This window comes from Herpailurus yagouaroundi, unplaced genomic scaffold, assembly GCF_014898765.1.
Source record: "Herpailurus yagouaroundi ecotype Mexico unplaced genomic scaffold, PumYag 139, whole genome shotgun sequence".
Lineage (NCBI taxonomy): Eukaryota > Metazoa > Chordata > Mammalia > Carnivora > Felidae > Herpailurus > Herpailurus yagouaroundi.
Window position 1 is genome coordinate 24,262,462 of NW_024412394.1, and position 21,533 is coordinate 24,283,994.

Genomic DNA, 21,533 nt, shown 5'->3' on the forward strand with positions numbered 1-21,533 from the left:
TACCATACCATACCATACCATACCATACCATACCATACCATACCATAACATAGATAAGGGGTGTCTGGGTGGCTCAGTCGGGTTAAGCATCTGACTCTTGATTTCAGCTCAGATCACGATCCCAGGGTTGTGGGATCAAGCTCCATGTCGGACTCTGTGCTGACTGAGGAGCCTGTTTCAGATTCTCTCTTACTCTTGTTGTCGCTCTCACTCTCTCTTGCTCTCTCTCAAAATAAAACCAATAACACAACACCAACAACAACACCCCCAAAAATCAAAATAAAAATAACTCACCACAACAAAAAGGGAGAGCTCATGCTATTTATTTTTAGTATACTAGAAACCAGTATGTAAAAACCACAAGGAAAGTGGGAAATCTAATTTCTATTATTATAAACCACTGGCGTCTGGTTTGCCAGTCATATAAGAACATTACAAGGTTGATTAAAATTCACCTGGCTCTAAGCCACTCCATTTGTTGGTCTCAGTTAAATTTCTCATATTTCTCTAAGGCATATCTTTCTACTTAAAAGCACCTTTCGAATATATTCTTACATGTTTTGTTATTGCTATTTATTCCCAAAGAGAATATGCTAGATTAGATGTTTTGTTCTTGTAACTCACTATAACAATGTGCATTTTCTTTAATTTTTAAATACCTATCCTTTTAAAAAAAATGAGATATTCCCTGTCATCACATCTTCCAAGGGCCAAATACAGTGTGGGGCATTTTATGTGTATTATTAGCAAATCCTCACAACTTCCTGTAAGGTATGTGCCAACGTTGTCTTCCTTTTAAAGATGAGAAAATTATAGCTCAGAAAGTTTGTCTGGAAGACCCAGAATTTTCATCTATAATCATCTTACCATTTTCTACCACTGCCTTCATCTGAAAGAAGCTCCTGGCTTCCACTCCCTTTCTCCTTTTCTTGCCTAGGAAATAGGACTTCATTTATTCTAATCCCCTTGATTTACTTTATAACTAGTGGTTCCTACAACAAGTTATTAGCTAAATGAGTGAGAGCATAGCTTTAATTTTGTTAACAAGAGTGTGGGCTGCTTGAACTGAATTTGTTAAGGTGAAAATCTAGGTGTTCATTCCTCTAACATAGAAAGCATGTCTGCTCTGCCCTGAGCATTTTAAAATATTAATGAAACGTTGGCACCTAATGGTTCAACAATTTTATCTACATAGTTTGTATTGCCACCATGTGTAATGGCAGAGTTATTGTTACAAAATACACAGGGTAAAATATTATAGTGCAGAAGGGGAAATATGGGTGACCAGCATCTGTTTTCACAGATGAACATACTGAATTATGTTCTAAGAAGAGTTAACTTTGAGTTCACCATCAGTTATGCTCTCAGGAAATTCAGTCAGCTTCTGAGAAGCATTTACAGCTTTTATCACTATTTCAAATTTTTAATTAGATATTCCCTGTTAGAAAAAAGTAACACTTGGAATATTCCCTCTAGAGAGTATCAGAGGGCTGGGCCTTTCTAAGCACTCTCTTCTCAACTCCAGAGTTTTGTGATGCACATGGCAGGCACTTGGTAATTATTTATTGAATAAATTAATTCTACTTAAATATTTTACACCTTCATTTGTATCCATAAAAGAAGCCATAGCCTTCCCTCAGATCTCTTCACTTCGAATGGGAGTCTCAGGGCTCTCTAGCTAGGTCTGCATTTGAATTCTGGTTCTGCCTCTACTTGAAAGACTTTTTTGGCAGGTGGTAAGTTTCTTAATCTGCATACGGATGATACATTTTAATTGTCACAGACCATTCTGAGCTTCTGACATGTATATCTAACTTGTATATCTAACTGCCTGAGGGGCATCTCCTCAGGTGTTTCAAAGTCAGTGTTTCCCAAAACTAAACTCATCTTTTTCTCCAAATACTTAATGCTCTTCCCAAGTTTTGTATTGCAGAGACAGATGCTACCCCCTACAACTTGTCTAGTTACTCATCAAAACCCTTGGCATCCTCTCACCTTTGCTCAGTCAATCTAATCAATCATCAAGCTTTGTCTTTTCTTCCTTAATGTGGATTATTATATTTTCTTCCTTAATATGCATTTAACTCATCCATCTCTTTCCATCCCTACCAACCCTATTCCATGCCAAGCCATTCTCATCTTTGCCCAGAGTGCTCATCTACCTAGTTAACCTACTTATATCTTTTGGGTCTTTCCATGATTTTAAATGTGTGTATATATATATATATATATATATATATATATATATGTGTGTGTGTCTACACACACAATATGATGTGATATGTTGTAATATGTTATACACAGGTATATCTTTGTGTGTGTAGACACACACACACACACACACATTCCCCTAATGTGTGTATGTGTACATTCCTACTCTTCTTCACCTTCTAGCCAGAGGGACTTTTCTTAGTACAAATGATGAGGCCTGCCTGGTCAATTGCTCTTGTAGCATACTCAAGGTCAAGTCCAAATTCCTTAGCAAGGAATTCCATGCACAGTCTAGCATGATCTGACCCTTGATTTTAGAGCATTGGAGTTGATGACTTTGATGATCAACTAAAGTACAGGTATTCTACAATATTCATTGAAAAAAATGTCTTGGGTCTTGAAATACAATGAGTGTTGTTGGTATAGTTAAGATTTTAAACTCTTTTTCTCAAAAGGAAGGTCATCTTGTTGTTGCATGGAAATGGACCAATTAGGGGAAGAAACCAGTAGAACGAACCAATCAAAGGTTTCAAGTATAAGACACAAACTTTAGATACCTGTTGTATTTCAGCAAATTAATGATTTCATTTTGCTTAATATGTTGAGAAAAAACTTATATTTCCCTTAGCAACTAGTAAATATTTATAGATTAGTTTTTTATTGCTTATTTTGATTCATCCTAAGAATGATAATGATGATTTCTGGTAGTGATCCCACAACCAGAGATGGGCTGGGTGTTTTGGGGCTTCTTAAAAGCTTCTCTTAGCTACTGGGGAACTTCTCCTAAATACCAATAGTTCCTCGAAAACAGTGCAATTCATTTTAGTCTTTGAAGAAGCTCTTAGGTGAAGTCCCTAAGTGGTTTTTGAAAGCAGGTGTTTTCCATTGCCCACGTGGACAATGAAACAGATAAGTAAACTGACTCCAAAATCCATTTGTTGACATAAAAACAAATATGGATTTTTAAAATGTAGTACATACTGAAAATATGCATAGGGGTACCTGGGTGGCTCAGTCAGTTAAGCGTCTGACTTCAGCTCAGGTCATGATCTCATGGTTCTTGAGTTTAAGCCTCACCCTGGGCCCTGTGCCGACAGCTCAGAGACTAGAGCCTGTTTCACATTCTTTCTCTCTCTCTGCCCCTCCCTTGCTCACATTCTCTCTTTCTCAAAAATAAACACTAAAAATGAAAAATAGAAGAGAAAAAATATGCAAAATATTCCAAAATGGAAGGTACAGAAAAAAAAAATGGTGGCTGATAATTGGACACAACGTAGAATCTTTTATGACTTGAGTTTAAAAAATACTTTTACTGTTGTGAAATAAAATCCTGAATCAATCAAAAGTCTGCAGAATTCAGCCACAGACTTTTTTTGTACATAAGACCTTTATGAAAAATAATGGAAGGATAAGAATGATGATACAAAATACTATTTTATGATTCTCTTCTCTAAGAATTCCAATAATGCCCTCAACTCAGTGAAGAAGGTACGCTAGGTAGCATAGCTTCATAGACAAAGAAACTGAATTTGTAACAGTTTTGATTGCCTTACTCCCCTCACATCTGTCATTTCTATACTTGAGAACAGAAATGAGCCCAGAATATATTCTTAGACCAACACCAAGTTATGGGAGTTACAGAATACCAGGTTTTAAGCTCAGCAAAATGTTGACAGTGTCCAGCTCTGACTCTGCTTTCCTCTCAGCATGCCTCTGCCTGCTTTCCCAGGTGGGTGCTCACGTTGTTACCACCACCCCCTCCCTCCGGAAACAAACATTTTGGCTGCCCTTTGTCCCTGGTTACTGTGAAGTTAAGTCTAAACTCTGGAATGTCCTGGAGTGATGGGAAGGTCTTTGTTATCAGTGGTGGCTCCTCAGACCACACAGGATAGTTCATGCTAATGAGATGACTCAGGATGTGGGCTGGTCCCACTTGAAAGACCAACCAGGAGGTTAGAGGATTTGGGCATTAACCAAGTGATATCAGCCCAATCTGGAGAGAAAAGGAGGCAGGAGTTGGAGATGATTCAGGCATTCATGCTGCATCATGGAGCTATAATGAAAACTCTGGGCACTGAGGTTTTCAAGAGCTTGGCAATACCTTGTGTGTTGTTACACATCAGTATGCCGGGAGGGATAGTGCCATCCTGAAGACTTTCAAAGCTTCATATTTGGGATTCACCCAGGCTCTGCTCTATGTATCTCTCTCTTTGCCTCCTTCTGCTTTCTTTCCTTTTGCTCCAATAAAATTAATTGTAAGTTAGAGCCCTTTCCTTACAGAAGCCCTTTACTTCTGGGAGTCATTCTGGAAAATTATCAAACCCAAGGGGGTAGTGGGAACTCCATATCTATAGCCAAATGGTCAGAAGAGAGGGTGGTCTAGAGTCTCCCAAATGTGTGACTAGAGTGTGAAGTAGGGGCAGTTTTGTGGACACTTGTGCCCTTAACTTGTGACATTTGGGCTAACTCTAAGCACTCACCCTAATTTCTTTGTTTGCTCTCCCCAGTCTTCTCAGCAGCCAAATCCTACCTAGCTCTTGGCCCATAACTGGACCTATCCCTGCTGGAATTTCCGAATGCTAATGGCCTCCAGGGGTATCTGTCTATCTTCTGCTGCTATACTCCCCTGATCACAAGGGGATTTCTGGAATCTTCCTGCACAGTTGCCAGGCTCCAGAGAAACTGACCTAAGTGTTCTAGATCCATCCTCCCCCTCCCCTGGCATATTTTGTTACCAGCAGAACTAAAGGTTTGACAAGATCTTCATATGGTTAGGTCATTTACAAAAAGACACTGATATTAGTCATCAATAATCATAATTATATTTTCAACTGGCATACTTTTTTCAGCATATATATCAGTTCCCACTGAATCATTCAATAAATTATGACATATTTGATAAATGTATGTTACACATTTATTTCAGGACAAGGTGTCCTGGTCTTTTTAAAATTCATATCCTCTTTTAATAAACATAAAAATCTCCCCAAACTGTGGAAATTTATTATAAAGACCCCCTAAGGTGGTAGGCCTCTAGTATATTTTTTTTCTTTGCTAGTGTATTTCTAAGAAAATGTTTTCCCAGCTTTATATTTTGTATTCTGTATTTTGTATTCCCAAAACTTTGTGTTTTAAAAACAGCTCGTTTTGTATATTCTAAATGAAAATCTATGTCATATTGAATATACTTTTTGTACATGATCTGTTTACTCCAAGATTCTGACAATAAATCACTCAACTCCTCCCTCCCCATCAGTTAAAATGATTGCCCCATTAGCTCAGCAGAAAAGAAAGTGATAAAAGAACTTTCCTATGGCTTGGTTTATTGTCTCAACAAGAGAATTGTTGGGTGCTTGTGGGCTATAATTTTTTGTGGACTCTCTATCTGTTGGGTGTATTTTAGACAACGTCAAGTTTAAGATTTAACTGTTCAGCACACCATTGTTCAAAAAAAAGGACAAATTCTATTTTCCATTACTTAAACTTACAGCTTTTTTTTTTTAAAGGTGAACTGAAAATGTCAGGTTCTATAACACAATATTTGCTTTTAAAGTACCCAGTGTTCTAAAGGCAGCCTGTGCATAACTTGTGTGGTGCCTTTAAGGATGCAAGTGCCTGGCACAGTTTTGACCATTCATATTAAGATCATTGGCTACTTTTCATCAAGTTCCCATGTACGTATCTAAAACTTATTCTCAACTTTAGCTTCGGATAGGACCACTGAGACCACTATTCAACTGATGCCCAGTTCTTATGTCCAAAACTGTGATGGAGCTGATCTTGGGTAGTAACTGGACTTTGGTATTTTTTTCAAGGTTCACCAGGTGATTCTAAAATCTGTAATTAATCTCATAGAATCTCATGCATTGTGAGTTCGAGCTCCACATTGGGGTCTAGGCTGAGGGTGTGGAGCCTGCTTGGGATTCTCTCTCTGCCCCTGTCCTGTTTACTGTCCCTCTCTTTCAAAATAAATAAGTAAACTAAAAAATACTTTAGAAGCGCCATTTCATTAATCTTTTTGGTTAAAAATAGAGTTTAAAAATCTATATTAAACGTTAAATAGAATATGGGGCGCCTGGGTGGCACAGTCGGTTAAGCGTCCGACTTCAGCCAGGTCACGATCTCGCGGTCCGTGAGTTCGAGCCCCGCGTCAGGCTCTGGGCTGATGGCTCAGAGCCTGGAGCCTGTTTCCGATTCTGTGTCTCCCTCTCTCTCTGCCCCTCGCCCGTTCATGCTCTCTCTCTGTCCCAAAAATAAATAAACGTTGAAAAAAAAAATTAAAAAAAAAAAGTTAAATAGAATAAATAACAGTGGTATTTTTCTCAGTAGCCTATCATGTAGCAATTTCAATATTAATAAGTCCTAGGAAAAATAAATTGGTTGTATACATTAGTTTTTAAAATGTCTGATAAATTCTTGCCCATATTAAGGAACTCCTCTTCATTTGTAAAATCAATTTCCTCAAATTTATATTTCCACTTACTCTTAAAAATGGACAGTCTGTTCTTGAATCACATGGATGGCATGATTGCCAGTTAGCTTCATTTTCTTTTGCTGTTTTCACAGATTAATCAATTCAGGGCTTATTTTCATACTGGGATAATAATCATTCCTGCCTCTGAACACAAATTGGTTTTGTGTTCTGCAATCGTCTTGAAGTGAGGCACTCAAATACCCTAGAATATAGCACAAAATTCTTTTTGCTTTCATTCATTTCAAGACAGTGTATTAATATTATCCTCCTTGCTTCCACACAGCTGTCATTTTAAATGCCACTAAAGAATGGATGCATAATTAGCTCTTCAGTTCATACATTAAATACATTTAATAAACAGTTCTTTTCTCTGAGAAGAGAATCTTGCCGTCCATTCTTAGCTGTCAGTCTCAGAGAGAATTTAGAGAATGTTTCCTATGTGAAACATTGTTTAGCCAAGCTAATCTATGCACTGTATTTAAAATGCACCCTTACTGAATTATGAACTATTCAGACTTAACCAAAACAATTATAATGACTCTGATAAGTTAGGAAATATTTTTAAAATGAAGAAACTGATTTGGATTCCTGTAAGTCAAATATTTGTGACCCAAAGTAAATTCAAGTTATCAGAAACCTAATATTTAAATATTAATTTAATAATAATTAAAGATCAATGAAATGTTTAATACACATGAAAACATTAAATATTAAATATAATAAATAATATATGTTGTATTTTAGTACTCACATTGAAAAGATTTAATATTTAAAATTTTATATTTATAGTGTTACCAGAAAAGACTTTAATCATTAATATTAAATTGTATGCAAATATCTTAAATAATCTAACTGTGATGAAGTCCAAAAGGATGCATGTTTTTCTCTGAAGTCAACATATTTGCCACTTCAACATGAATTATGGGCCTGAAAGACACAAATATAATTTTAATCTGGTGATACACACAATTTATGAAGATTCAGAGTGAAGCATCACACTGAATGATTGGATTTTTACTTCCAGTGGTTTATTTCAAATCATTTCTAAAGGAATCCTAAATGAGAGATTCCATCTGTGAGTCTTTTGAATGCAGGATCCAATTATCCTGAAGAACATTCCTTCCTCCTTTCCCAAAGCTGTTTACCACACAGGTCTTTCCACCAACCTGAGCAGGAGAGGCAACTGATTCTGAGCCTCCTCACTTACAGTCCAAATCTGCAGTGTTGCCAGGAAAGTGAGAAGCGGGGCTATTTATTTTATAAAAAATACAGACTTCCCATTGAGATTTAATATCTGTACCAATGATACAATCAAACTGTAACAGAGAGAAATTACTAATTCAGAAAGGAATTGAACAAATCAGTGGAGATGCAAGGTTTAAGTGTTACTGATTTAAGTCTGTGCACAACTCATTAAAGGTCAGCTATAAATGGATATGAGTTAATATGTAAGGTATGGAAAATTAATGAAAAAACATCAACCAATCTGTATTTGAGATGAATAGGTCCTCAAATAACTGTTCCACATGCATATTTAAATTTTATCATCTGCCCATTTGGATATGATAGGATAAGCAACCTATCAGCAAGAAACTTGTACTTGAAGCTCCCTTTGTGTAATAAGCTAACACTAAAATCTGGATGTATATAATGCATGTTAATTTATTAATTAGACTTTATGATTATGATGCTGAGCGCTTACTATTTCTCAGCTTTTGACTTGGCCCTTTTACTACTGTCTATAGAAGATATGAGCGTATGCGAATTCTCAAAATTTAAATCTCGTTACTATATGAGATAGTAATAATATGGATAGACTGCAAGTATTTTCTTTATTTCCTGGTTATACAAAAGCAGGATCATTTTCAACTGATCATAGTAGTGGTTAATTCTGATACTGCATGTGAAAGTATATTAAATTGTGCATTTTGTCAAGGTATAATTGTAATGATTCAGAACTGAAAACAAACTATTTAATGATAGGAAAATCTTAAAAGAATTTTTATTAAGTATCCTATTTTGTGTTCTCTTTTTAAATGTGTATCATGATGGATTAAAAAACTGGCAAAATATATAACAAAAAGTAAAGAATGAATATAGTAGTGTAATTCAGGATGGTTTGAAAATTTCTGTCTTTTTCAAAACTAACTTTCTATAGTGGAAGTGTATTACTTTTAGAATAAGAAAAACAACTTATTTGTTAGGTTAATCAGACCTCCGTATCTGCTTAGATTTCTGAACACCTGTGGCAAAAAAAAAAAAAAACACCCCACAAAATTTAGAAAAACAAAATCAATTTCACATGTGCATCATTTAAAACAGAATTGCTTTTGTTCAGAGTCTCTGATCCCCCTTCTGTGGCCTAATGTATACCAGAGATAGGTTGTAGTGAGCTGAGAGGGTTATGGGGTTGTGGAATGGACCTTGGACAGCTTGAATCCTGGCTTGTGAGCAGCTCCTCCTTCAGTTCCACTGCACTGCACACATATCATTTTCTATGAGATCTACACCAGGAAAGAAGGTTGCAACATATTAGCTATATTTCTTTGCTTCAGCCCCTGGGATATCACTTCTGACCTCAATAAAATAACTAAACTCTCTCCTGAACAATTATCCTTCTGACATGAAAATCAAGAAGCACTTCCTAAATTAGAATGCATAGAGTGTTGACATACCAACATTTTCAAGCAAAGAATAAAAACACCTTGAATGTGAAGTTTATTCTTGAATTGATGCTTGCTCAATAATGTCACAATATGGCAACAGATCCTAGTGGTCAAAGAAAAAATCATGGCCCTAAACATCAGTCTGTTTTTAGGCACATGTATATACGTAATCTTCAAATGCTAAGAATATGGCCAATTTAGCTGACATTTTAGTTAATAAAATAGGTTAGGTTACTATGTAAAAATTCCTACTTACTCTGTCCAGTCAAATCCTTTTCTGCCTTTGCTTCATTACTTCATTAAAAAATAATTTATCAACTGTTTCTATGTGCTGAGAATTGGTTATTGGTAAATTGTAATTTAACCCAGGATGAAATCTAGTGCTTTTGGGTAGGTGTAGCTTTTAAAATAAAAGGGGTTGTCTTGAGACTTTGCTGCAGAAGAATCAAATAACCAAGAAAGAATCATGTAAGACCTATAGGTTACAGACGTGAGCCCCACTCTCCTGACCATGGCCCCCTTCGTGTCCCTTATAAGATCTGAGAAGCAATAGTTTGTGTTCACACCTTTTCTCTACTACCTTACATGGTGGTAACATTTTAAAATGTAAATAACTGAGAAAGAGAAAACCCATCTCCTATTACCCAACTACACCGTCAGATTCATCCCTGCCATTGATTTTACTACATGTAATTCCATAAAATAAAGCTCATAGGTGTGATTTTCTTCAAATTGTTGTGCTAAGTATAAAAAGCAATGACTGTATTTTGCAATGAAGATTCCATTTTTTAAAAAAGTGATTTATAAATAATAATGTAAGTGTGAAGAGATTGTTCACTACAGTATCTCCAGAATTGAGAACAATGGCTTACACGTGTTAGCCACTAAATAAATATTTGTTACATAAATAATGTTCTCTGACGTTCTCTTGTATCATATGGTTTATAATCTGGTGCATTTTTTTTTTAAGTTTATTTATTTATTTAAAGAGAGAGAGCTCACACAAGCAGGGTGGGGCAGAGGGAGAGAGAGAATCCCAAGAGACTCTGTGCTGTCAGCACAGAGCCCAGTGTGGGGCTTGATCCCATGAACTGTGAGATCATGACCTGAAATGAGATCAAGAGTCAGATGCTTGACCGAACAAGGCACCCAGGCACCCCAATATGGCACGAGTTTTTATATGTACCCATCTGTTTCTCTACAGTAAACAGTAGGAACTGAGGAAGGAAAATGTCTATTGTGTACAACATCATGTTCCTATAGCCTGGTGATACCTATATGCACAAAGTTGAATGAATTAAAGAAAGGCCCATGCTGTATCTTATTCATCTATCATCCTTAGTAACTAATTATACAAGGCATATGGCTTGATTCCTATTTGATTAAGAATATGCTTGGAACAATGCAGACTGACTTATTGCTCTGTTGAACTAAGCGAATGCTGTACCAACTGAGCCAGACCTGTGCAAACTTGTCTATCACTTATTTTTTCTGTGAAATAATTTCTGAAAATATGTTTAAGTTATTTTGGAGAATATGCCTGTCTCTCACAGCAGGGAGATTAGGTTCATTTGGTGCTGGAGAAGCTGGAATCTGAGAGAGAGTGAGCCTAGTGCTCATTTTAGACTAATTATTTTCCTGTAAAATATTGTAGACAACCTTAGATTAGTGGGAGAGCAGCTGGAAGGATTTAGAGAAATCTCACTGAGCTCAATTCCCTTCCTTTAAAACAAAGTCAGGTTTAAAGTAGCAGATCCTGTTCTTTCTCACTAGGTCGACTGAACTCTGCCCCCCACTTCCCAACAACAAAATCACACTTGAATTCACATTCTTGCTCTGTCACTTGCTAATTGTTTAACTCAGGCAAGTTACTTACTGCTCTGAGCCTTAGTCCCTTATTTATTTGTCAAATGCAGATGGCAACAGGAGTGTGTACCCTGTATGTGTCTAATGGGGATTAGATTATACAGATATACATATAATGTTGAATGGGGATTATTTCTGTTATCTCTAATCCTCATTATAAATTGCTCAGTACAGAGACATAATAGGTAGGTAGTCCATGTATGGTAGCAGCAATTAATAGCGTTCCAACCACCGATGAGAATATAAAAACCGAAGTCGAGCCTCACGGCTGTACTCTCATATCGGCTTAACCTCTGTTGTTCCGTTTCCTCATTATAAAATGGAGCTCAAAACACTTAATAGTTCAACTTATTATGAAAAAATAAATGATAAAATATATGTATGTAATCAGCTTATGAATGGCAATCATTGTGGGGGTGCTTTATTTTTCTACTATTTCTGAGCTTGGCCTCATGATTGCCTTAGGGAATTGAGTCTATTTGGTAACTCTAGTCCCAAGGAGGGTGCACTTCCTCCTTTCCTCCTGAGCTCTGGACCTTCCCTTCCGCATCTTTATGGAGCACCGCACCTTCATAATGTGGAGCCCCAACACAGAGGCAACATTCATGATCTCTTTTACTGCTCCCCATAAAGAGAAATGGAGAGGCCTTGGTATTATTTCAATAAAAATTGGGGGCTGAAAAAATTACATGAGTGTTTTCAAGGTGGTTAACTGGTGATACTGCATATAGATTTTAAGGGATGAAAAACTACGTTTCAAAAGTGATATACTATATTGATATGTCACAGATACTCAATAAATCTTACTGAATTGAATTACAATTAACTTTAAGTATTTTAATTAAATGGTGTATTTTTTGAAATTAATTATTTTTATAGACTGACAGGCTGTTTGATTAATTCTCATGCCAAGCATTATGTGGCACTTTTAAGAACTATGCCTATACACGCTATAAAAAAATAACTTGAAAGCCACATTTTCTGCCCTTAAAAGTTGTAAAATATTTTAACTGTATATTGCCCTGATGATCTTTGTGACAGCAGGAAAGACACAGCATTGTTGTCAAATCAATGAGTCAGACAATGGGCACAGTGGAACATGTAAGACACTATTCAAAATGCTCACTGTTGCTGTTGAAAACGATCTATGATTGTGATTAATTGCTTTTGAAATTTTGATCAAAATTGATCTGTCCAGTTTTCTGGGACTGGCTGTTGGACGTCAGATCTCACCCTGGAATTACATAAATCAATTTAGTCTGGACTTCTGTAAAAACTGGGGGTAGAAAGATAAAAGTAATTTCTGAGTTGTCAGTGACTGATGGATGTTCTGATTTCACAGTTTTAGTAAAGAAAACGTCTTACCGTAGCTGTCATAGGCATCCTCACTTACTCCATGACCGTAGTCATAGTATTCAGGCACACTGCAACAGATTTAGACAGCAATCAATGCTACTGTAATAAGGGGGAATCAACCCAGAAACTCATATGGAATTTGAAAGCAAAATGTGTGCTAAAGTAATATCCCAAGAACCTCTAGCATAAAACACAATCCTAAAAAATACTCTGTAAGACATACAGGTTACTAACAAGGAGCGCTATGATTTTCTCATGCCACCTCAGAACTTTTTTATCTCTAACCTCCAATTTTATAAATCAAATTTTCCTTAAAACACAAGTATCATACTTCAAAATTTGTCAAGAGGAAAGTTATAAAGGTCTATTTCCAAGAAAAAGTGCTATGCTATACAAGATGACAATCTGGTCAACTGTATGTGGCTTTTAATGCTGTTACCTTAAGCATCAATTTCATCTTTACTTCCAAACACTGAAATTATATTTATACTCCCCTCTAGCCCTTCAACGGCATGTCCATGAACTTCTCAAATATATAAGCTGTTTATTTTTACTTAATATTTTGCTACATGTTTCTGTGTTTCAATAACTGACAAGAAGGTGTCCTTCCTTCATTTCTTACTCAAGTTACTAACAGGCTTCCCCCACTACAGTTGTCATCACTTTGTCCTGCAGTGGTACTTCCCCCTTTAAGGTACCATTCTCACTAGCATCCAAGCATTTCATATATCTCTCATTCCCAAAAAAGTCCTCCCTCACCCCCACATCTTCTTCTAGTGACTTGCCCTTTCTCTGTCCCTTTACAGAAAAATTTCTTGAAAAGACGCAACTGTTCACTCTCTTCACTGCTTTCCACATGCTTTTGAAGATATTCCAATCAGGCTGTTGTCTCCACTGAAACAGCTCTTGTCAATATCCTGACATTTTCAAATCCAGTGGTCAAGACATGGTCCTCATTTTACATTAGCACCATTTAAAACAGTTGGCCATTTACTGTTCCTTTAGCCATTTTAGTTACTTCTGAGATGTCCTCAGAATAAATTACTATATTAATATATTCACATTTATATTTATATTTATAATTTATGATATATGATATTTCCCCTCAAATAAGCTCCTTCATTTTACATCCTCTGCTTGAATCTTCATTTATAATTTTAAATATTATATAAGATAAATTTATAAATAATGTCAAGATTACTAATTCCTTTTAAGTACAGTAAAATCTTGGACTGCAAATAACTTGTTCTGCGAGTGTTCCACCAGACAAGCAAACATTTCTAATAAATTTTAACTTGATAAATGAGCGATGTCTTGCAATATGAGTATTACGTGTTGCCAATGTCACATGATCACAACTGAGGCAGTCGTTCTTCTCTTGCTGTGGGATTATGGGTGATTGTCTCCTCTATTCAGATGCTCAGTCTCAGGCCATGGTGTTTGGCAGAAATCAGTGATTTTTCAGAACACTGGAAGGTGCCCAGAAATGACACTAGTGGATTTTTTTTTGTCACTTCAAAGCACCTATGGGCAGCTCTTTGCTTTTCCATATAAGAGTCAGCTTAGGAATGCTTTGCTTCATTCTAGGTCAGGCTGCCTGCAAATATAGACCCTTTCCTCTGCTGCCTTATTACCAGCTATGTTAAATACAGGATATGACAAAAGTTTATTAATACTATACTATAGTCAACATCTGTATGAGCAGATACAATGGCCCTCATGCAGAAAAAGATCCATTGAGCCAACAGACAGCAGTGATTCTGTTAGTGATAGTGAAAGTTGTCCTACAATAATCTTCTTCTCTCTCATCTCCCTCACACCAGCCATGAAGGTTTTCCAAAGTAAGTACAGGTTAATTTATTTTGCCCTATATTTTTTATTTTCTTTATTATTTTGTATTATATTACAGTATTATCATTTTTATATGAATATTTTTGGGTTTTGGAATGAATCATCTGAGTTTCCATTATTTCATATGGGGAAATTTGCTTTTAATACAAGTGCTTTGGATTACAAGCATATTATCGGAACTAATTATGCTCACAAACCAAGGTTTTACTCTACCTTGGAATATTCAGATCCTCATTTATGTTTACCTAGGGAGCAACACCTCCATACATAAAATAATCCTCTTCCCCAAGTGTTCAATAAAAAGCAGAGATTTTAACTTTGGAGTTCCAGTCTCCTCTAAGAATTTTATTAAATCTATGGGCCACTGGTCCAGTGATGAAGTGTGTCAAGAAAATGGCTTAAGATCAAATACCAAATTATATAATGGCTGAGTGTGGGCCACAGATACCAAAGGGTTAGGTTGAAAGGAGAGATAGGCCTAAAATGTTGTGGTTGTCATTATCACTCAAGGCAATCTCGTAGGTCTCATTACATTAAATACTTTAGATTTCATTGATAATAAGGAAAGAGAAGCAAAAAAGAAAATACAAGTCTATGTATTAGAGGTGAAAATGAGAGAGAGAAATTAGGGAGGCATCTGAGAATTCACTTACTCAGTTTTAGTACAAAGTAGTTGGGAAAAAGAGATTACTGAGTGCAGCCTGCATTGCCCAGAATATCTATACACAAATTATCTAGAAAAAATGTATGGCAGTATGTGTTTCTTCCCACCCTTGGTCTAAGGCCATTGGCTAGTGGCTGGATGTTTCTCTCTTCTTTCACATACTTAGCTTAAAAGGGGTGATACAGCCTCATTGAGAACCCTCATGCATGTGTCGCAAATTTCTGAGAGATGTTACATTGATTCCCTGGATGATCAAGAGATGGAAGTCATGAGAATATGATTTAACAGGCAGCATTCCCATTTATATGGATGATGAGAAAATGAGGGCATCGACAGCAGCTTCTCTTTCCCTTTGTCACAATCAATCATGTTTCCTTGAAAAAAACCTATGTTTCGCAAAGTGCTGTATGAAGACCACTAGCTCCAAACTCTGTCTAGTGGCATTATTATGTTTCTCATTGGATTTCAATTTGAATTTTGTAATGTTTACTTATTTATTATTTTGAGAGAGAGAGCAAGAGAGAGAGAGAGTTAGTGGTGGAGGGACAGAGAGAGAGGGAGAGAGAGAATCCTAAGCAGGCTCCATGCTCAGCACAGAACCTGACATGGGGCCCCATCTCACAACTATGATCATGACCTGAGCTGAAATCAAGAGTCAGATGCTTAACTGACTGAGCCACCCAGGCGCCCCCTCAGTTTCAATTTTAATTGATGAAGGTAAGGGATGGCAAAAAGAGAGAGACCATGACAAAGAAACTACAGTTATTGTCTGTCCTAAATGATACACCCACAACAAGAGGGAGTTTTAACTTTTAGCTACTCTAAAAGCAGGAAAGTGGAACATATCAGATATTTGTAAAATAATGGATAATGCAAAATAACAGATAATAAGCATAGTGGTCTCTGTCAGAGTCCATACCTTTGCTTGTCTAAACATTACTTCTCATTTCTTCCCTCAGAAAACATTTGCATGGACAAATGGCTGCACTGCGAATAAATACATCCCTCACCTATCCTTACAACTAGATGTGTCCTTGTGACTAAGTCAGGAAGCACAGGGTGTACACATAAGTCAGAATGGCAACCCTGAGGTTATTTCCAATTCAATGACAAGCTCATCTTGGACTTGTGCAGTCATCTCCTTAGTTGGTAGAAGGCACTCAAAGTAATGATCTGGCAGTTACCATGCAAATAAAGACAGTGCTTTAGGAAGTCATGGGTGGCAACATGAGAGGAACTTCTGTCTCTAAATGATCATGTTGGAGCAGACTTAGTCTAAACCACTGCCTACCTTAGGGATTGTTGTGGGGGAAAAATGGTTTTTATCTTGTTTGAGCCACTGAACTTTGAATCTCTCTGTCACAACAATTGGTCAAAGAAATGAGTATGTAGAAGTGTAGAACTGCCATTAAAATCCCCAAATACTGGGCATTAGCTTAGTGGGAGAGTGGAGAGTGCAAGGAGAAAAATTATAGTAGGGTAGAAAGCTAATAGGCCTTGTTATGCTATTGCCTGTGAACTTGGAACAGTAGGCTGCATATAGGTCTGCATATATTTTGACACTCCAGGAAAAAGCTGAACAAAGCCCAAATGTTCTTAATCCTGCTGTTTTTAGAAAGGTTTACAAAAGTCATGAGCTTAAATAAGAATGGGCCATTTTTCCAGAAGAAACAGAAGTGAAGAACTTTGCTAAGAGAAGTTATTTCTGCCTGATTTATGTGTGAGTTCTATAATTTAAAATGAAAGAGTGTTCAGAAACTTGTGGTTTGGCAGGATTAGAGAAGTCAGCTGTTTCTGTATGACAGAAAGAAGAGATGAGGGTTGCTCAAAAATGCCCTCACCCCTTCCCATTAGACTTCACTGCCACGTATGATCCCTAGAACATTCCTCAGGTTCCTGAACATGTACAAGCATGCTGGCTGTAAAAATTATGAAGTCCCCAACGAGGGCACACTATACTTGACTCAATACAGATGCGGCTATGGATTAAGACCATTTATCCATTAGGATAAAGAAGAACCTTCTAGTAAATCTGGTATAATCTCCAGAAAAAACAACAACAAAAAAAACAAAAACAAACAAACACGAAAAAACCCACAAGGTTGCCAGATGCACTACCCAAAAAACTTACGTCAGCGTGGTTGCTTAGGTGTCTTTTAATGTCTACTTGGCGGATTTTATAATTGTTATTGCCTATGGAGCCTTCAGTGTTTCCCAATGAAAGTTTCTATTGTGGTTATTCTGTTCCTTTTCCACCACTTTATATTGGGTATTATGTATGGGGAAGAAAGTTGAGAGTGGCAAAGATAATCTGCTCATCATTTTATAGGTTGTCAGACCTCAAAGAACCATATCAAAACCTAATGTTTTGTATATTGTCCATAGTTTCTGGATTTTGAGCTGGCTGCAGTAATTGGAATTGAACTTGGATTTTCTCTCTTGGGTAGTAGGTAGGTATCTTTGTTTTAATGAGAAGAAGTGTATTCACTTGTATGTGCATAGCTAGAGGGTTGGACAGAGAAGACTTCTAGTTATCCCTTCCAAGTCCATTTGTCTTTTGCGTAAGGAAGACTATCTCAGAATTATATTTCCTAGCATAGATGTAGAGTGATGTGTAAAAATGTTTTAATGATCTGCATAAAAGTAAATTCCTTTGTCCTCTACTTCGTTTCAACTTTATGTAACTGATTGGAAATGTGAATGACTTGGAACTATTTTGGAAAACTGTGTTAATGATGGTGGAGTGAACCAAATCTTTTTGTCTCCCCAAATTTGTATGTTGAAATCTTAACCCCCCCATGTGATAGTGTTAGGATGTTACTTTTGGGAAGTAATTAGATCATGAGAGTGGAGCCCTTCTGAGTGAGATTATGCCCTTGAAAAGGGGATCCCAGAGAGCTCTCATGCTCTTTCTTTCTTTACCATGTGAGGATACAAGAAGAAGACAGAAGTCTACAACCTAGAATAGAGTTCTCACTCAAACCCAACCATGCTGGCACCTTGATTTGGGACTTAAAGCCTCCAGGACTTTAGGAAATAAATTTCTTTTTATAAGCCACCCCATGTATGGTATTGTGTCATAGCAGCCAAACTAAGACCGATGACATTCCAGTAGCCTAGATCCCTGAATGGCGCCATGAAGCAGAGCGCACCTACTTGTGCATGTCTATTATATGTGAGGGAGATAAACTTTTTTTCTTGTTTAGGCCACTGAATTGTGGATCTCCTTACTAAGGAAGCTATGCCCCATATCCAAAATAATATGGTGACAATTAAAGCAGTCCCTTGAAGATAAACAGGCATCCAGTAAACGTTTGTTGAATGAATAAATGACTGAATAAAAGAACTCAAAGAAGACATGACTGTATTTGAACATGAATAATCTTAGTATATCTTGCTATAAATATCTTTGTAAAACTTTGTGTATGCTTCAGAAGGAATATCTAGTTATAGTGACAGTAATGGGAGCAGTGAAAAAAATTTATTTTCTGATATGAATGAAATTCAGATTGACAGCTTAAAAATATTGTAACTGACCAATGCATCTGTGATTTTTATACTGTTATATAATTTTGAACTTTAAAATCATACATGATTTAGCTAGAGAAAGTAGACTGTAGTGTTGGCTCTATACTTTTCATTATTTCAGAAACTATCATTTCATTACATTTGTTTCGTTTACATGTTCTTAATAATGTTGAAATGTGAATAAAGTGAACAAACAAAATCAGTTTAAACACAACCTGGTTATTTAATTTTCAGTTCACTGTTATTCCACCTTATATTTTAGAAAATTTAGCTCTCAAGGTATCTAAACACATTGCGACAATTGTGGAAGTATCATTAAAATGACAATTATTGGTGGTTTGGAACTTAATTACTGTGGTGGTTATAGCATATATAACTTTCCTAGGAATGGGGACATATATAAAATCAAGATATAACATGTTGGCTAAAATGACTTATTAAACAATATGTAATTATTTGTAAAATTGTGCACAACATTTTGGCCTTTTGATATCAAGACTGTAGACACTAAAAAATACTTGGAGGAAAAAAAAACCCCAATATATAAGGAAGTGAAGTAAAAGAGGTAGGAAATAGATCAGATTAATTTATTAATGATCAATTGTAAAACGAGAAAGAAAATCAGGTATGGAAAATTCCAGTTCTTTTTTGGTGGACAGAGGAGCATTTTACCCTAAATAGACTATGTTAGCAGTTTACTAAGACAGTTAATCAAGTGGCAGTGAGCACAATTGACAACATTAGGATGAAATGCGGTTTCTAGAAAACCAAATAATATCATCACCACAATCAAACTATTTTTCCAAGCAAGTTCTTAGTGCACCCACCTGTGACATAATAACACATTTCTATGGTGCTTCACAATCTAGCAGTTGGTGTCCGTGTTTGTGTGGTGGGAGAAACCACACTGATGGTGGATCAGGCTAGTTCAGGAGCTACCGAGATTAACCAAGCTCATAAAGGAAATGTGTTGGACATTCACTTGTTACAAATAGAGATACTGGCAGTAATATAAGTGAGAGCTCTGCTCTAGAAGATGTGTTCATATCATCAAACCAGTTAGACTGGTATAAGTGGGAAAAAAAATAGGGGAGGCAGTTTATTAAAAATCCACACATTGCTTAATTTTCCAGCTGTTTACTTTGGTAGGATATAAAAATTACCAGAGATCATTAAACACGTTACAAATACACCATTGCTCTTTGTGGTCCTCCAAAGATTAAAGCTTCCACATTTATAAGTTCTAGTTGTGTTTAGTTTATGCTGTCTTTCACCTCAATCTTTTCTTGATTCTGGAGTAAGATCTGTGTCTATGAAGTAGGACAGATAGATGAGGATGAGTTTTAACTAAAGCTTTATTAATTATTTTCCAAATTGAATAAAAATAAAATATATATAAAATAATGTTTTAGGGGCACCTTGGTGGTTTTCAGTTAAGTGTCAGACAGCTGACAGCTCAGAGCCTGGAGCCTGCTCCAGATTCTGTCTCCGGCTCTCTCTGCCCCTCCCCGACTCACACTGTCTCTGTCTCTCTCAAATATAAAAAAAAAAATTAAAAATATGTTTTTTAAATATCTAAAATGATATTTTAGGAGAAGGGATAGAGGGGTTTGATTAATGTATTAATATGAGAGACTTATAACTACCTATTTTTAGCCCTTAAGTACTCTTAAAATTTTTACTCTTAAAGAAAACTGCTCTCCTGGGGCACTTGGGTGGCTCAGTCATTTGAGCATCAGACTTTGGCTCAGGTCATGATCTCATGGTTCCTGGGTTTGGGTTTGAGCCCCAGGCTCTGTGCTGACAGCTCAGAGCCTAGAGCCTGCTTCAGATTCTGTGTCTCCCCCTCTCTACCCCTCCCTGCTTACATATTCATTCATTCATTCGTTCATTCTCTCTCTCTCCCTCCCTCCCTTCCTCTCAACAATAAATAAAAACATTTTTTAAAAATATGGGGCACTGGCTAAAGGGATTGGATCTTGTGCTCATTCTCTTAGCAATGCATTGGGGAACACTGGCTTATTAGGTTGTGAAAATGTGGGGGAAAAAACTGCTCTCCTAAGCATTTTTGCTGAAGCCTTGTTATGTTGTGCATTTATGCTGTATTTCCAGAAATATTTGTCAAGTAAAGGTTAAGTTTTCAGCCCAGATCCCACCCTCGAATTTCGAATTGGTAGTTCTTTATTTTTATATCTACTTACATGATGATTAAAGCCTTCTGTTAAGTTTCATAAAGCTCCATGAAAGTACTACTTACAAACCTGTAAACCTAGTATGTAGATTATGATTGCAACACAAGTACTACTTACAAACCTGTAAACCTAGTATGTAGATTATGATTGCAACACACTGATACATTTTGAAAAGCAACCAAATGTGCTTGAATTTGGTAACTAATTTGTACAAATGAATGGTGGCCTCAATGCACTGCCACGATTAATACTACAAGTAGATAGAAATGAAGACTCATAATATTTATTGGGCTGCTACCAATTAATTTCAAGGGCTTAGAAATGAAATATTCTGAATTATTAAAACAGATAGATATAAAACACAACTACGATACATCCAGTTATACAGGAAAAACATAGGAAGGAAAACATACTATAACTGCTAATTATGAGTGAATCCACCTATGTATAGTTTAAAATTCTTAATCTCATGTTTTTAGATTGAAATCACAAATACTAATACCACTGTAATTAATAAGAGGTTTAAATATGAAAAATATATAGCTTAAATTACTTAACCACCCTTATGTGTTCATTTTTTATACATTTCATTTTCCATTCAAGAATTTTCCATTTAGAAATTGGCCTTTATTTTGAGGGCAACTGGAGAATTGAAACATACAAGTTAACTATTATACTAGAAATCAGTGCTCACATATATGATCATGTTCTCTTTTGAGAAATCA

General features: G+C 36.3%; 1 protein-coding gene across 17 annotated transcripts in view; it reads right to left on the reverse strand.

The window, feature by feature from the left end:
- Window positions 1-21,533, reverse strand: part of KHDRBS2 (KH RNA binding domain containing, signal transduction associated 2) — a 645,642-nt gene that overhangs the window by 53,246 nt on the left and 570,863 nt on the right. For 11 of the 17 annotated variants that reach the window (XR_005789805.1, XR_005789807.1, XR_005789810.1 and 8 more), the window contains one exon: window positions 12,583-12,641. The exons of 5 other annotated variants lie outside the window; for them this stretch is intronic. Coding sequence is in view for 4 of the 12 variants with exons in the window: in XM_040473849.1 (XP_040329783.1) it covers window positions 12,583-12,641 (59 nt within the window). In the remaining 8 variants the exon portion in view is untranslated. Of the gene's footprint in view, window positions 1-9,108; window positions 9,190-12,582; window positions 12,642-21,533 lie in introns of all 17 variants that reach the window. One more of the 17 variants, XM_040473850.1, reaches the window with a different exon arrangement.